Source organism: Peromyscus californicus, unplaced genomic scaffold (genome assembly GCF_007827085.1).
Source record: "Peromyscus californicus insignis strain IS unplaced genomic scaffold, ASM782708v3 Scaffold_8__1_contigs__length_139910024, whole genome shotgun sequence".
NCBI lineage: Eukaryota > Metazoa > Chordata > Mammalia > Rodentia > Cricetidae > Peromyscus > Peromyscus californicus.
The window spans coordinates 32,232,509-32,249,745 of record NW_026294606.1 but is presented as its reverse complement, the minus strand read 5'-3'; the positions used below and the strand labels follow the sequence as shown (position 1 = coordinate 32,249,745).

At 51.7% G+C, this 17,237-nt stretch overlaps 1 protein-coding gene across 1 annotated transcript; it reads left to right on the top strand.

The window, feature by feature from the left end:
• The first annotated feature begins 14,423 nt into the window (after positions 1 to 14,423).
• Positions 14,424 to 16,879, top strand: Foxc1 (forkhead box C1). Its single transcript, XM_052727495.1, has one exon. It carries the CDS (start codon positions 14,528 to 14,530, stop codon positions 16,175 to 16,177), a length of 1,650 nt encoding a protein of 549 aa, XP_052583455.1. The 5' UTR covers positions 14,424 to 14,527; the 3' UTR covers positions 16,178 to 16,879.
• Positions 16,880 to 17,237: the final 358 nt, after the last annotated feature.

Sequence of the window (17,237 nt, the reverse complement as noted above, 5' to 3'; positions counted from 1 at the left end):
TTCGGTTATCCTGATGGCGAGACTCTCTCTGAGGATCCAACCTTAAGCCCAGGAAGTATGTTGCCACCCTAGATCCAGTGGGAAAACTTGGCATGCAAACAGCCAGGCAGCACAAAGTTCTTTTTGCCCAGCCAACTCCAGGTGTGAGACATCTTGGACTTTTCCGATGCTCCCACATGCACCGCTCCTTTCCTGCCACTAGATGACGCCAGAGCTCCACCCCAGGCCCTGTAGAAGGTTGGTGGAAAAAGCACCCATCGCCTGGATTCCTGGGGAAAGAAACAAAAAGAGAGATGGAAAGGTGAGAAATAACTTCCGTTGGAGCATACATAAAATCACTGGTTCCTGTCTTCCAAACTGAGGTCCGATTATAGTTTATTTTGAGCCATAAGCAGATACACAGTGCAGAAAACCTCTTCATGACAACATTTCCAGCTACTGCATGAGCAGCATGGAACATAGAACCCTAACCAAATGGTGCTGGCGGCATTCTGTGTGTCAAAAATGAGCTGCAATGGATTCTTCAAACAACACCATCCCCACCCCCACCCCCCGTAAATGCTAAAGGGCTGCAGAAGTCGTTTTGGCCGACACTGAACACGGCAAACCTCTTGATTCTTCACCCCTCTCCTAGTCTCAGAATAAGTCTTCGATATAAGACTGACATATGTAAGAACCCTGGCTCCGTCCTATAACATCACAGCAGAGCTCCAACAATCAGCTTGCCAAGGGACAGGGTCTTATTAAAATTCTCCTACTGAGGAAGCCAGAGTCACGTCTGCTGCAAGCTCATGGACACACACACACACACACACACATACCCAGAAAAACCAGAAGAACAGCCTAGGTAATCAGCCTCCCCAGGCTTCCCCCTCTTCTACTACAGCCCCAACCCCCTTTTCTGCTGCCCAACAGATAGTATTCCTGCAAATGACAGAAGCCCGTAGTCCCGCAGCCTGGGCCTAAGCCCCTCTCACGTTTGGTGAATTCATTGCACCTTCATTTTGTGAAGCAGCAAATGTTATATAAACGATTTACCATTTCCAAGCTGTGATAACATCAGACCCCAGGGAGATAAAGGGCTTTCCGTGAAACCCAATGCCCGGTGTTGGGAGTAAGCAAGGCTTTCCTCTGGCTGCAGGAGCCTTAGGCAGCTTTATCTCTCTCTCTCACCACATTACTTCAGGCCGTTCACACCTCTCCTTCCCCCACCAACACTGGTTTCTTTCTCTTCACAGCCCGCACTCCCTTGTTCATGGGGGGACTTTCTGGAAGGCTCTAGATGAGATCTTGTGTCTCAAGTTGCAATCGGTCTCCAAATTCCATCGGCCTACTTTATAATCAGCAACCAACCGACACCAACGCGCAGCAAAGCAGTGTTTTCCAGGGGCGAAAACATCATGCCTCTACTCAGAGCTGCATTTTGACAGATTTTGCCTAAAGAAACCTAGCAGCAGCCCGGAGTTCACAAAGGGCAGTTCACTCACTGCTATCCCAGGAAGCTAATGGTTTTCTTCATGCCCATATAGTTGACTTCAAATTTCTTTAGTTAACAGTTAAAAAAAAAAAAAAAGTTTCCCATGTATGGCTGGGAAGTAGCTGGAGCATTTGTCTAGGTCTTGGGTTCCATTCTATAACACTGCAAGAAAGGAAAAAATCCTCATGCGTGTGCCATCCAGCTCACGCTACGGCAGACAAGGCGATCGTGTGTACTGGGAACTTACATGCATTCACAGATCTAAGTAGCCACCGAGATAGGCGGAGGACTATGGTCCCTAGCCTTACACAGCCAGCTGCTTCTAGTACATTTCAGTGACTAATTGGAGTGATCCAGAACCTTTTCTTGCTCATCATCATCTTTATTTTAAAATTTCCTGTCTTTGCAATTTCTCTTTTCTGGGTTATTCTTGAATGTTCTCTACTGAGACTGTATCATGAATTCCCCACTTTAGGATTTCAGTCAGACACACATATCAAAGTAAACTGAGGCACAGCTCAGCACTTCATGCTGGGCCTTCTACCCACCTGGCCACCAGGGCCTTGGAGTGGAAAGGACAAGGTTATGTTCACCCACAGGTAGCCTGAGCCCCTGGGACACCTCGCTGTCGCAGCCACTTGGGCTTTAACTGGGGAAGGGTTCGTTTCCTGTCAGATCTGTCCTGACCAGCCTACCACTTTGTTCCATTGAGATTCCAGGGACAAGCTGCTTTCCCCACAGGCGATGGACTGTGCTTCATTGTGTGTATTGTTTTGGATCTGCTTCAAAAAGGAAAATGGCCTTTCATAGTATGTGCTGCATGTGGGCAGAAATTGGACCAGGCTCTTGGAGCTCTGTGCCCAGATGGAAACTATTCATAGAGAACACCCACACTCTCCCTAAGAGGGGGTGAAGGCCTTTCGGATGGAGTCTCTAAGTCATGGTACCAAAATGTGGTCCCACACTTGCTAGATGTGTGGACCATGGGCTCCAACATCATCCAGAATGTTGCTGTGAGGGATTCTCCTGCCCGAAAGTGAAAATGTCCTAGAAGTTTCTCGAATTCTGCCAGGTAAGAGTCTGAGTTCCAAGGGCAACTGGGGACCATAGATCTGCTGTCTGTCTGGTGTGCCAACCAGCTCCTGATGGCAAGGGATACCCTGGATCCCACGCTTAGGTCACCGTGGCCAGGACAGTGGACATGGATCTTGCTAGGTCTCTGCAAACAGGATCAGCTGGCCACAGAATGGATGGGAAGCAGGGCTACTCCCTCTTGTCTCCCTCCCTTTTAGGGCCCAGAGTCTCTGACAAATGAAAATGTTAGTATAAAAACAACTTACACTGATGTTCCAAAGACATCATGTAGCTTTGGAAAACAGAAAAAAGCAGTGGGGTATGTGTGTGTGTGTGTGTTTCTGTTCTAGGGACAGAGCCTGGGGCCCTGGATTCAATTCCCAACCCCTCAAAAGCAAGGAAAGATGAGAAGTCACTCTTGAAAAATAACCCCCTACTCTCCCAGGAAAGTAATTCAGCTAAGCCGGGGAACACCTTGTGTCCCCTGTCCCCAGTTCTAGGGACTCCTACTTAGGAGAGCCTAAAATACACCTTCCAGATTCTGCCCCAGCTGTCTACTAACAAACCCTTCAGACTATGAGAGAATCCCCATTCTCCTCATTCTGCAAGAGAAACAGGCGTTACAAATGACCCAGGCCTGCAAGAGGGTGCAGATGCTAAAGGTGCCTGAGCCTGATGACCCGAGTTTGTCCCGGGCACCCGATGATAGGAGAGTGCCAGCTCAGGAAAGGTGTCCTCTGACCTCTGCAAATGTCCACACACACACACACACACACACACACAGTTCATGAAAAAATTAAAATGCATCCGTCATGTTTCCTTCAGAAACGTGGACCTTATTTGATTCTGTTTTGTTTTAGTTAATTTGACACATAAAAATATCAGCACTGCTTGTATTGGTGCATACACATGATATTTTGTCGCCTATAGACGGTGTTGTGACCACCTGACCACCGCCCTCGATCACCTTCCTTCCCACCTTCCACAGCCCCACATCTGCTTAACAGATTTTTTTTTTTTTTTTTTTTTTTTTGGTTTTTCGAGACAGGGTTTCTCTATGTAGCTTTGCGCCTGTCCTGGAACTCACGTGGTAGCCCAGGCTGGCCTCGAACTCACAGAGATCCGCCTGGCTCTGCCTCCCAAGTGCTGGGATTAAAGGCGTGCGCCACCACCGCCCGGCCCAGATTTTTTAAATGGTAGTAAAGAGCTGGATTAAATGGGTCACAATGGGGGATAGTTACTAAAACCTGGTAAGATGTAGAAAACTCCATAAATTTTCCTAAGAGGACATTACTCACCCAACATTCTTCCCCCCAAATATAGACACGATATTTGTTGGGTGGGTAGATGGGAAAGCAGCACCAAGCGCTTCTGAAGCCAGTGCTTGACCTGTGTCTAACGTCGCTTGGATCTGCTTCGGAATGCTTTCTGGGTTCTAAATGCTTTCTTAGAAAATGTCTGGCAGAGCTGCAAAATGAGTTCCAACTCTTCTTTTATGAGATTTACAACAGACTGTCAACACCATCTGATAACTGATTCTCCTGGAAATCGGCAGGGCTGTATAGATATCATCAGAATGCTGATGTACAAGTCATCAAGAAAGAAACGAGGAAGAGAAAGACATGTATCACCAGGGAAACACAGAATTTGCCAAACTCAGCTCAGGAGAAAGAGCTATGCAGGTTTCATTTTCAACTTCCATTTACAAGTAAAAACTGTTAGCACAATGCATTCGCCATCTGGTATTTTTTTTTTTTCTGTTTTGTGGTGTTACATATGGAACCCAGGGCCTTACACAAGCTAGGCAAAAGGTTTTGACCACTGGACAAACTCCTACCAGAGAACTTGGTTTTTTTGTTTTTTGTTTTTTTTTTTTAATTCTCATTGAGTTTTTCCCGCCTGCGTATGGATTTCTCAGTGCATAGGATATCATATCTAATATGCATATATATACACATATACACATGCTGGGAGTTGAACCTGAATTCAGGGCCTCATACATCTCCACCACTGAAGTACATTCAATCCAAATCCCTTTAAATATCCAAAGACAAACTAAAAACTGAGTGAACAGTGCACTGTGGAACCTGAGCGAATCGATGAACCCATTCCAGGAAAAAAAAAAAGAAAAAGAAAAAGCAGTTGGCATGAGCGACAGTGGTGTTTACTAGAAAACTAGCTTGCTTCCAGCACACAGTAGACAATGCACTGATACTAAACAAAATGTGTGAGTGTCCTGGCCTTGCTGTCAGGAGGGCTGGCTCCACAGGCCTTCCCTGCCCACTGCCAAAACATTTCCCAGCGCCTCCTCGTCAGCCTGCCTTTGGACACGTTCCTTACTAAAACAAATAGGTCTAACAAATAATCTTTGATAGCAAATACTCATAAAGACAAACAATGAAAACTACTATGTTGTGTGTCTTAGGGCAGCCGGCACAGTGTGGAATTGCCACACACAGAAGCAAAACAACCAGGCTTGCCAGGCCAGCTCCCAGAAGTCAGCGGCTCATACCAACTTGCTCCTTTTGGGTGAGTAATTTTTCTGGCTTTGGGCAATGGTGGTCTTCTCCTTGGGCAGTCATGGTGTACCCGCTGTTGTCTGTTTGTGAAAGGAGCTAACTACCTACACACAAACTGAGTGGTAGCATGCACGCTAGCAAATTGAAGGAGCTCGTCTCGTGGGCCACCCTGGCACCTTATGAAAGCATGTTTAGCGTTATCTAATCTGGTGCCTGTTTCATCACAGGGGTAGCCAATAATGTAAACCTTTGTGTGGAAGGAAGGAGGGAAAGAGCGCCTAGCCGGCCTGGCCGCTCCCTGGTGACCCAGCCCCCACTCTGCCCAATAGTCAGGCAGGAGTTTGCCATCCCGTGACGGTAAGTGAGAAAATGATGGATGGGCACGGGTACTGGGAGGCAGGAATGGCTAAGAGACTTGCTTCCTTTTCCCATCTGTTCAGGAAGGACATCAGCGAGGTAGACTAAACACAGGTCCTGCTCGGGGTTCCCAGTGCGTGCCTGTGGCCTGTGTGAACACAGCCGCCCGCTGCCTGCAAAGGGACCTTCCTCCAAGCAGTGGCAAACAAAGGCAGTCAGATGCCAGCCTGCTGGGCTTGAAGAGAAGCAGGGCAGTCCCAGACTGTCACAGTAGTCAGCAAGGACTGGGGGAGGCTCCTCCGGCAGCCTGGTTTGGTAGTGGCCACAACATGTACTGGCCAGCAGTGAAGAAATACACTGAGTCAGGACTGGGGCTCACGGGCCGTCAGGTCCTCTGAGCCCACCATAGTGGCCACTCCACCCCCTGACGTGTATATTGGTCCATGGGAAAGCACAGCCCCTCTGCCCTTTTGGCTAGATGGTGGCCAAGCACCTCCACTCCAGCATTGCACTGGGCCCTGGACCTGCCTGAGGTCTTAGGGCCCCTTTCAGCCCTCTACCCAGGTATCTTCACCCCATTGTTAGCTCATTCTTACAGACCCAGACCAAACCCCAGTTGAGCAGTGGAGTATTCCTGAGGAAAGGCCTTGTGGCCCTGGCTCACTCCTCTCCTGTCCTCCTTTCTCCATGGCTGTGCCCCGTTCCTACTCTGTTCTCCCAGCAACCTAACATTGTCACCCGCACTAGACATTAGAGCCTTGGTGGGATTTAAGGTGGAGGAACTCGTGATGCGCTGCGGCAAGGCTGGACTAGATTTTGCCAGTCCTGCATAGGAGGACCCCTGCCTTGTCGTGGGCCAGCTTACTCTCCCAAGCCTCAGTTTCCCTCCCTGTGATTCCAGCAGTCTGACTTTGATGATTTTGGGGGCCCCTGGCATGAGACCCTAGAGATAGATAACCCCAGCCATTGCAGATCATGCCTTCCCAACCCCCTTGGCCTGAATTTTTTAACGAGGACTGGGAAGAAAGCTCCCAACCTTGCCTTGGGGGGTCTGCCGCTTCCTAGGTGCAAGGTCCTGTCTGGTTGGTCCCTGAGATCAGTGGCTGTAGCTAAGTGTGAAGACAGAGACAGTGTAGAGGTGGAGGGACTCACTGGAGGAACAACCTTCAAGAAACCAAATATGGAGGGTCACCAAATGGCTTCCAAGGAGGGAGAAAATGCAACTGCTAGCAGGATTTGCATTTATTCAGCCAGGTTCAGGAGGCTGAGGAAGGAGAATCTTGAGTTCAAAGCCAGCCTGGACAACTTAGTGGTGAGACACTTGCCTGCTGTGTGCCGTCCTGGGTTCAATCACTAATATAAACATTTATACATGAACATACTTTTACTTTATAGCGTTTATCCAGCTCATGTCCCCAATGTGAGCAGCTCCGAAGTCGTGTATAGATGTGCAGATAAACTAGCCCAGCTCGAGCCCAGTGCACTTCATATACACAATATATTAAGTATTGATATGTGTAGGTGTTCTTCCCATAGTTATACTAATAGAGCCTCACAGGGAAGTCTTGAAAAGGGTATCCGTTGTGTTCCCTGCTGCTAGAATCAGGCCAAAGGGTCGGAAAAAATCATGCCCCACATCCATGATGACTAATTGTTTAGTAAATATATCATTGGTCTGAAATGCACTTTAAAATGGACATCTGAAATGAAGGTAAAATTTGCCGTTTGTGACGTTTAATCATTTAGAACTTCCCTCTCTCATTGGCACACCAACTGTGTGTTTACAGGTGGCATTCCAAAGGCCCAACGAGACACAGTGAGTCGAACCGGGAGGTTATATATCCTTTTGTCAGCTTATTTATTCTCTTTAAGCTTTCCTTTCTCACGTGCAAGATGCAGATAATAGCATCAATGTCAGGGTCCTTGGGAGGGTTAAATGGAGTGCTTATTTGTAGCCCTTGGCAGGATGACAACATAAGTGCTCCAAGCATCTTAAGTATCCTTATTAGTGTGCTTATTAGTGTCTGTGCTTAAGAAGAAAGAGCCAGCCTATCGAACAAGTTCACCTTTCATTAGCATTGGTGGTGCTGCCCCAAACCTTTGGGCAGGAAAAATCGCTGCTTCATTCCGTTGTCGTCGAGTGGAGAGATTTTCTAATTCCAGCTGGGGTCTTTGTGACCTCAAACAAAAGGAGACCTTTCCTAAAAGTATTTGGGGGTGTAGCTCTCGGTTGCAGCCAGGGTTCAGCATGCTAGAGGCCCTGGGTTCAACGCCCAACACCAAAAGGGGAGAAAAATCAGTTCCGGATTTGTTGCCCTGTCTTACAGTTTAAACCTGGTCAGCTACTGGTGTTAAAGAAAAAGGATTGTGGCAGCCATAGCTAAGTACTCTGGAGTCAACGTCTCCTTTCTTTGCGCACATGTATTTCTGTCTAATATACTAATATACTGAGGCCACTTGCTTTTGTATTTACTGTAGTTTGTCTTTTCTTACAGCTTTACTTCCAAACTAAACAGCACTGGCTAATCCGAATGCATACCTCCTCAGGTGCCAGCGCTGAGCCTGTGTCTGTGTCTGCTGTGTATGTAAATACTGGCGCGCCTCTGCATTGGTAAGGCTGTAGGTGTGCATGGTCTGTTCTCACGCGGCGAGTTCGGGTGTGTAAATGCATGCGGGGGTGTGAGACCTCACCAGCAGCCACCATCACTGCCACTCACTAGTCCTGTTTTTTAAACCGGTTCTCTGGAGGTTCAGTTTTTGGTAATTAAGACTAAGGAGTGTTTTAAAAACAGAAGTACATTTTCCTGGAAACCAGCAGTCTTCATTTGCAACTTTTATTGGCAGACCTGGCGGCCAGTAAATGCATTCCTTGGCATCTCCCAGAAAGTAATTCACTCGGTGAAGCGGCTTTGCTTTTTCTGTAATGTGTACATCAATTTAAAGGGGCCTCTTGGAAGGAATGTGTCGCCGGTGCCTGAGAGCCCCGATCTCAGGTCACTTCCGGCTCTAGGAAGAACGTCCCAAAACTATGCCTAGGGAGATGCTTACCAGGATGGGGTTAGTCCCGGGGATCTCTGGGGAAGTGAGAGTTGCTGCCTGCGAAAACAAGAAGCCAGAGCCCGTGGGGGCTTCCTTCCAGCCGCAAGGTCCTCGGTCAACCCGCTTCCCCCGAGAGGCTCCGGAAAGGAAGGGACCGTCCTCGACCGGCCTCTGGAGCCCGGACGACCACAGAGGAGACGCGGAGGTGAAGCCGCGGGCGGCAGGGGGCGCTCAGAGCACGCGCAGTGTCCGGGGCTGCGCTTGCTGCTCCCGAGGCGAGGGACTGGCCGAGAGATCCGCTCGCTCAGCCGGGGAGCTCGGCCCGGCCCGGGGCTGCCCAGTGGCCCGGGGTTCCACACCTTCCCTCCTTTCTTGCCTTTGCCGCCCGGGTAGTGGAAAGCATACAGAGGCTGGAAGGAGCTGCGGGTCCCCGCGCCACCAATTCCATCTCAGATCACCTGGGAGCGTCCGACCTCCAGCGAAACTCGCGCGCTGAGCCAAATGCTAACTTTTTGTGTGTTGTACCTTAAGAGGTGCAAACACCCAGCTTTAGCCCAGGGCCCCGCGGCTGCCTCCCAGAAAATGAGGGTTGTGAGGCAGACCTCCTTGCGCGCTCTAGGTCCCCAAGGCGCCTGGCTCCAGGGTACAGCGAAGTGCACTATGGGGAGCGTCCCAGAACCTGGGCCAGTGGGGACCGCAAGTGGCTTGGGAGAGTCTGAGTAGAGCACCCTGGAAGGCAGAAAGAAAGACTCGCTGTGGCACTGGTGCTTGGGTGTTGGGCGGATGACCTGGGACCAGCCCTCGGTCTGCAAAGTGCAGTCATCTTCACTGGCCTGGGCATCCCGAATCGTTTGCCGGTCAGTCTCTCTGAACACAGCATTCTTCCGCAAGACCTATGGTCCACGTTTTGGAGCGCAAACTTCCCTCTGCGGCCCAGGGAAGGCGCTGGACTTCGCCCCACTGCCCGACGCCAGCTCGCACCCCGCAGTCTCTGAAAACGCTAGTCTCCCGGGTCTGAGGACCTGCTCGCATTTTACAGATGACCAGCGATAAGCTGAGGTTAGGAAATGAAGGGGCCTCTTTCTTTTCAGGCCCTAAAGTTTGGCTGCCACCATGAATCCATGAATATTTTGGGAATCTGGATCATGAGGAACCAAGGCGCGCGGGCATATGCCGGCATACACAATCCACCCTCTCCCATCGTCCACCGTTATTCTTCTTTCTTTTTTTCTTTTCTTTCCTTTCTTTTTTCTTTTCTTTTTCTTTCTTTCTTTCTTCTTTTTTTTTTTTAAGAAGTGACAGTTTGGCTCTTTATCTACCTCTTCCTAGACAAAGAAAGGTCCGAGTCTTTTGTGACCAGGCTCCAAAGTTAAAGATTCATTTTTCCCATGCTTTGTGGCCCCTTTATGGTTCAACTCACTTCTGAACCGAGGAACCGCTCTGAAAGAGTGTCGCTTTCCCGCAGAGGGGTGACAAACGGGTCCACCCCAGGGGTTAAAGAACAGGTGTTGACTCTCTTTCTCTCTCTCCCTGTAAGCAATTAGAAAGGCCAAGAAGACTAACCTTGAGGATTTGGAAGATGACATTAAATTATCTCATGCAAAGTTCCCATGTAGGGCCACGTCTAAATGGACAGCTATACGATTAATTCATCTATACAGATAAGCGATGTAAGCATTTTGTGTTTGAAGTAATCGAAAGATAAACGCTGTTTTCGTTTTTTTTTTTTTTTTTTTTTTGTAGGAATTATTCAAAGAAAGGGTTGAATTAGAGGGACCTCGTTAAGAACGAACGTTCCGCTGTCAAGCCTCCTAGGGAGGAAGTCCATCGGCCGAAGTCGCAGCCACCCAGGTGTTGCCCCCACCCCCTGCCTCCTCCCTCTGGTGAAAAGTCACACTAATGACAAACTCTACGTGCCGCCTGACAGTTTGATAACGAATAACGGGCTTTGACCCCAGGACATCCTCCCCTCCCGCGGGCTCCGGGTAAGGAAAAAGGCCAAATGGAGAACTAAGGAAATTCTCTAAATAGTTGAAAGACACCTCCAAACGTACTTTGCCCTACTTGTCTGTCGTGATAGCTTCGTGGGAAGTTTTCCATACGCACTCCTGGGACAATTGTCCATGTCCCATTTCATCTTCCAGGGGGGATGCAGTCTCTACTGACCCCAGCCCCCTAGGAAGCTCGGCAGATTTGCCCCCTCTCTCAACTCCGGACTAGGCAGGGCCACTGGGACCAGCACACAGGCGTCTTGACCCTCAATACCCACTCCTGGGTTTCCAGGGCTAAACTCCAAAGCCAAGAGAAGGAAACTCCCAAAAAACGGGCGAAGGAATCATATAGGTCGGCCTGGACTGAGTGGGGCCTGCAGGGTCCCTCCCAGGGAACCCAAGCGGGACAGCTTCACACCCTGCAGGAGTGAGTTTCTATACTGGGCCCCCAGTCCAATCCCCACTCCCTTAACTAGAAGACGGAAAATAGCTTTTCCAGGTTCTGGTGACCCGCCTTGGTGCCGCTGGCCCTTGGCCCCACTCCCCATTCCTGTGGTGTCACCACGTCCCCAATCCGGGCATTCCAGGAGCTCTCGCCACATCCCGCTTCCCGGTGTTTTTGTGCAGGAGGGGCCCACAGAGGCCTTGTTTTTTAACCATTACCGTGACGTCATGCCTCCTTCCCAAAGCTAAGATCCCTTCGGTGGGCCCAGGGAATTGTAACCTCTCCTGGCGGGTCAGAGAGGGGAATGAGGGTCGGCTGCTCCCAGCCACCATCCCACCAAACACTCATTACCGCTGTCGCCTGCGGGGGGGGGCTTTCAAGCTGCCAGTACCCAAGGTGTCAAAAAAGATGCCCAAGGGGTCCTGCGGTATTTCTTCCAATCAAGTCACGGGTTGTAGGGGAGGCAGCAGAGTGACTGACTACCCGTGCGACAACAGAAAAGAGGTACCCAAACTCCAACTCGAAAATGAAAACTTTGGTTTGTACCCCACCCCTCAAGACTGCATCTTCGAGTTCAAACAACAGCCAGCAACAACAATAATAAAATAGTGAGTGCTTGAAATACAATCAAACCGTTCACTGGAGGTTTGCTTCCGAGTAAGCACATAAAAACCAAACGCAAATATCTTTTCCTGGCGATTATCCAGAGCCAAACCATGGAAAGTTGATCTTTGTAAAACCGAACACCCCCACCCCCACCCCCCGCCGCCCCGCATGCCAAATACGAATTTCACAATGGCAATTTTTATACCCAAAGCGGGGGGGGGGGGGGGGGAGGGTTGGGGGTTGGGGAGTGTTCGATTTGTTGTTTACAGAACAAATAGTTTGCACTTCTCTGTGCTGGGGATGGGGGAGCAACCAGGGACTGGGGGGAGGGTAGTCCAGCACATTGTCTATTACAGAACCCCGCCCCCTGGAATGTGGAAACCCCACATTCGGAAAACAAACAAGTTGCTAAAATCTGCGTTCATGGCCCCGCACAGCTGGTTGCACACACACAGTTTAAAAACCAAATGCCAAGGTGTCCAGGATGATCACTTTCTAATTGTATTTCAGCTACAGCCGGATCCAGAACTTAAAGCCACAGCTGGACGTCGGTGACTTTATTTTTTAAGGCTGGGGACTTTGACCATACTCTCTCCATATCCAAGTGTCTGTAGGAATCAACTACTGACCCCTGCGCTGAGAAATCTGGTACTTCTCCCAATCCAACAGTGTCTTGGTCTTGCAAACTTCTGGGAACAGGGTCTCAAGTGAGCCCAAATGTGCTGGAGGCTAGGATGCAACTGCCTCCCGTGTGTGTGTGTGTGTGTGTGTGTGTGTGTGTGTGTGTGTGTGTGTGTGTGAATTCTAGAAACATAGGTCTTCTCTTCCCTTCATATAAATGCCCGTTTTGAAATTACATATACATGTAGGTATATGTGTTTAAGCAACACCCTTGAAATTACATATACATGTAGGTATATATGTTTAAGCAACACCGAGCTGTTCCTACTATATAAATCATCTTTTTGTCTACCAAGGTGGTGTGTGTGTGTGTGTGTGTGTGTGTGTGTGTGTGTGTGTGTGTAGAAGTGAGGGAAGGAGGATTCAAGCTGGCAAGCCAAAAGGGACTCCTATTAAGTCCTTGAGTTAAAGATTACTAGATATCAGAGGAACCAAGGTGTAAAGTGAGTCACAGACATTTCTTCACAGGCTCTCAAACCCGGCATCCCCCTGCTTCTAGTAAACGACCAGGTGTGCACTCCGTGCCAGAGTTTTTTCTGGAACAGTTGCTGAAATGCAGGGTAGCTTTGCAGTCAGAGGGAGGCCGGTCCTCTAAGGTCTTCCGTTTCCCCTCTCAAGTCTCCCCATCCCGTTTCGAGTTGCCCAGAGGCTGCAGACCTTAAGTATAATTACAGATATCAAGAATCTCCCTGGGCTTATCTGTTCAGAATCTTGAGCCGTCTTGTAGGTGCAATACTGCACTTCCCCCAACATAGACTATCTCTACGAGACAGCTGCCCCGGGATGGGTAGAGATGGAGAGTGGCTGGGAGAAGCCTTAAGCTCTGGGACATATTTATCTGGCTCTTTTCATCATCACGCGCCTACTAATGTCACCAAGCCCTTTGAACTTAAATGGTCCTTTGAACGAAAATGTGCTGGGCAGGACAGAGCGGCAGCGTGTGGTTTGCGGAGGAAACTTTCTGAAGTCGTGGTAGCCCAAACTCTCGTCTCCTTTAAGCCCTGGAACGTCCAAGAACTCCGGGCTCCTCAATGTGGCCTACACAGTCTATCAGCTTAACAAACGTCTGAAGTTTCAGGAGGTTTCTATCTCTTCCTCTTACTGAGACTAGGGTGTGTGGCGAGGCACCGAAATACCATCTTCGTCCTCACTGGAAACCCCGCGGCTGTGACTGAACCTTCGTAACCTAGAACCGGACTGGAGAACCTGCCGGCAGAGAACGGATGGGATGGGATGGGGGTGTGATGGATGATATAGCAGGGGGAAGGATGTTCGGAAAGGAGAGGCCAGGGGATAGGCGGAGGGCTGGAAAGGCCGGAGAAACCCCGGACGCTAGAGACAGCCCGACATGCTAAGGATTGAGGCAGATCCTGTGTAGGGGAGAATCGAGGGCTCCGTGGAGGCCTGGGAACGGTGGACGCAAGAAGGGTCCTGGGGCCCGCAAGGACCCGGAAAGTCCGCGGGAACAATGGGAGTCCCCAAGAATGGCAGGGAGTGAGGGGCAGTGTTGGGCAGTGAGTGGGTGGGTGCGGTGGGAGAACCGATCGCGAGCTGCGGGCAGGGGCGCGGGCGCCGGGCCCGGGCAGCCGGCGCGCGTGTGGTCAGCCCCGCGGTCCTCCAGCCGCCAGGAGCGGGCCGGCAGGGCTCGGCCTCTGGCTCATTCAGAGGCGGCTCTCGCCTCCCATTGGCTGCCGCCTCCGTGGCGGGGCGGGGCTCCGCTGCCCGGAAAAAAATGTAACTGCGTAAAAAAGTCCTCGCCTGGGTGACGGATGCTCAAAAGTTCAGAAGTTTTCCCAATGCTTCCTTAAGCGGCCGGCGCAGGAGACTGAGAAAAGGTGACGCGGGGGCCCGGGAAGGCGGCCGGCGCGCTGCCCCCGCCCCTGGTTATTTGGCCGCCTTCGCCAGCAGCCCCGAGCAGTGTCTCCTGGAAGGCGCAAGCAGTGTGGCGAGCCGGGCGCCTTCTTGTTTTTTTGGATTTTTTTTTTTTTTAACTTTTGTCTCTTTTTTTTGCCCTGACTGCGCCTGGAAGTTGCTCTGCGCGTTTCTCCGAGGCGGGCTAGCGGCTTCTCGTCCGGCCCCCTCCCTGTGCAGCTACCCTCCCTAGCTGCCCGCGCGGGAACCGAGGGGGGTGCGAGGCGCCAGGCGAGCGCAGGGAGAGGCCGAGCGGCCCCGGGCGCAAGGAGGCGGTCGCGGCCGGGACAGACGCAGCCCGGCGGGGCCCGCAGCAGCTCGGCGCGGCCCGGACTCGGACTCGGACTCGGCGGCCGGTGCGACGCGGCCCGGCCCGAGCGAGGGTGGGGGGCAAGCGGGCTGCGCCGGGCGGCGGCGAGCCGGGGCCATGCAGGCGCGCTACTCCGTGTCCAGCCCCAACTCCCTGGGAGTGGTGCCCTACCTCGGCGGCGAGCAGAGCTACTACCGCGCGGCGGCGGCGGCGGCCGGGGGCGGCTACACCGCCATGCCGGCCCCTATGAGCGTGTACTCGCACCCCGCGCACGCTGAACAGTACCCGGGCAGCATGGCGCGTGCCTACGGGCCTTACACGCCGCAGCCGCAGCCCAAGGACATGGTGAAGCCGCCCTACAGCTACATCGCTCTTATCACCATGGCCATCCAGAATGCCCCGGACAAGAAGATCACCCTGAATGGCATCTACCAGTTTATCATGGACCGCTTCCCCTTCTACCGGGACAATAAACAGGGCTGGCAGAACAGCATCCGCCACAACCTCTCGCTCAACGAGTGCTTCGTCAAGGTGCCCCGCGACGACAAGAAGCCAGGCAAAGGCAGCTACTGGACGCTGGACCCGGACTCCTACAACATGTTCGAGAACGGCAGCTTCCTGCGGCGGCGGCGGCGCTTCAAGAAGAAGGACGCGGTGAAGGACAAGGAGGAGAAGGGCCGGCTGCACCTCCAGGAACCGCCGCCGCCGCAGGCCGGCCGCCAGCCCGCGCCCGCGCCCCCGGAGCAGGCCGAGGGCTCCGCTCCCGGGCCGCAGCCGCCGCCCGTGCGCATCCAGGACATCAAGACTGAGAACGGTACGTGTCCCTCGCCGCCCCAGCCCCTGTCCCCGGCTGCCGCCCTAGGCAGCGGCAGCGCCGCCACGGTGCCCAAAATCGAAAGCCCCGACAGCAGCAGCAGCAGCCTGTCGAGCGGGAGCAGCCCCCCGGGCAGCCTGCCGTCGGCGCGGCCGCTCAGCCTGGACACTGCGGAACCCGCGCCGCCTCCACAGCCCGCGCCGCCGCCGCATCACAGCCAGGGCTTCAGCGTGGACAACATCATGACGTCGCTGCGGGGGTCGCCCCAGGGCTCGGCCGCGGAGCTAGGCTCAGGCCTCCTGGCCTCGGCGGCGGCCGCGTCCTCGCGCGCCGGCATCGCGCCCTCGCTGGCGCTGGGTGCCTACTCGCCCGGCCAGAGCTCCCTCTACAGCTCCCCCTGCAGCCAGAGCTCCAGTGCGGGCAGCTCGGGAGGCGGCGGTGGCGGCGGCGGGGGCAGCGCGGGGGGCACGGGGGGCGCAGGCACCTACCACTGCAACCTGCAGGCCATGAGCCTGTACGCGGCGGGCGAGCGCGGCGGCCACTTGCAGGGCCCGCCCGGAGGCGCGGGCAGCGCGGCCGTAGATGACCCCCTGCCTGACTACTCGCTGCCCCCAGTCACCAGCAGCAGCACTTCGTCCCTGAGTCACGGAGGGGGCGGCCAGGAGGCCAGCCACCATCCAGCGGCCCACCAAGGCCGGCTCACCTCGTGGTACCTGAACCAGGCAGGTGGAGACCTGGGCCATTTGGCGAGCGCAGCGGCGGCCGCGGCGGCCGCGGGCTATCCTGGGCAGCAGCAGAACTTCCACTCGGTGCGGGAGATGTTCGAGTCGCAGCGGATAGGCTTGAACAACTCTCCGGTGAATGGGAATAGTAGCTGTCAGATGGCTTTTCCTGCCAGCCAGTCTCTGTACCGCACGTCGGGGGCTTTCGTCTATGACTGTAGCAAATTCTGACCCCCATCCCCGGAACTCTCAGAGCCGAACGGAATGGAACCCCAGAGCAGGAACAGTAAAAGAACCCAGCAATGCAAAATCGAAACTAAAAACATACAAATTTTAAAACTTGAGAAAATTCATCACACCAGCGAACAGAATCTCTCCCGAAATTCAACTCACCAGCATCAGCTCAAAGAAAACCTATTTTCCTAAAAGATTAACGCAGAGCCTCATTCACTTTGCCTTATCTAAGTAAGCAAAACGGTAAACTATTTTGTACAGACAGCAAAACCATGGTTTATTAAAGGTCAGTTTACTGCAGATACCACGTAAGTTTCCTCTTGCGGTCAGAGACTTCCCTGCTCCTTCGTCTTGTCCCTCTGCCTCGCCTCTCACCTGTAAGATAATATTTTATCCTATGTCGAAAGAAGGGGAAAGTCCCTGTTTATGAAAATCGCTTTCTTTTTATTCATGGACTTGTTTTTAAATGTAAATTGCAATATAGTAATTTATTTTTAATTTGTAGTTGGATGTTACGGACCAAACACCAAGAAAGTGTTCCAAAAGCTTTTAAAGTTAAATTGCCTGAAACTTTAAAATGTGCCTTTTCTCTCGTTATAAAAAGGGAAACTGTATTAATCTCATTCTTTCATCCTTTTCTTTTTGTTGATCATATCCATTGTTTGTTTATAAATAAATTGCCATTCAGTTTGAATAAGACCTATATGTCTGGATACTTTCATACAGCTTTAATATAAAGAAAGGATTTCAGAGCAGAAATTGTAGAGTTCTCTATTCTCTGCCAGATCTCTGAAATGTGGAGAAAACTTCCTCTAGTTCATGTCAAATTTCGCTAAAAGCATTTTTTTTATTGTTTAGAAGGGTTTTTCCCCCCCTACAGCATTTTCTGCAAAGTGTACTGTATAGTCAGCTTGCTTTGTGGCTATTAAACAGATAATTTCCTAAACAGATCTGAGTTGGCATATGAACAAATACTTTTCCTCAGTAACTACAAAACATGATTTGGCAATTTTTAAGCCCATGAATCAGCAGCATTGTTAGCACAGTGGTACCTGTG

Bases quoted from the DNA above. Each gene is read 5' to 3' on its own strand.
- Foxc1 (XM_052727495.1), top strand. From the start codon at position 14,528: ATGCAGGCGCGCTACTCCGTGTCCAGCCCCAACTCCCTGGGAGTGGTG.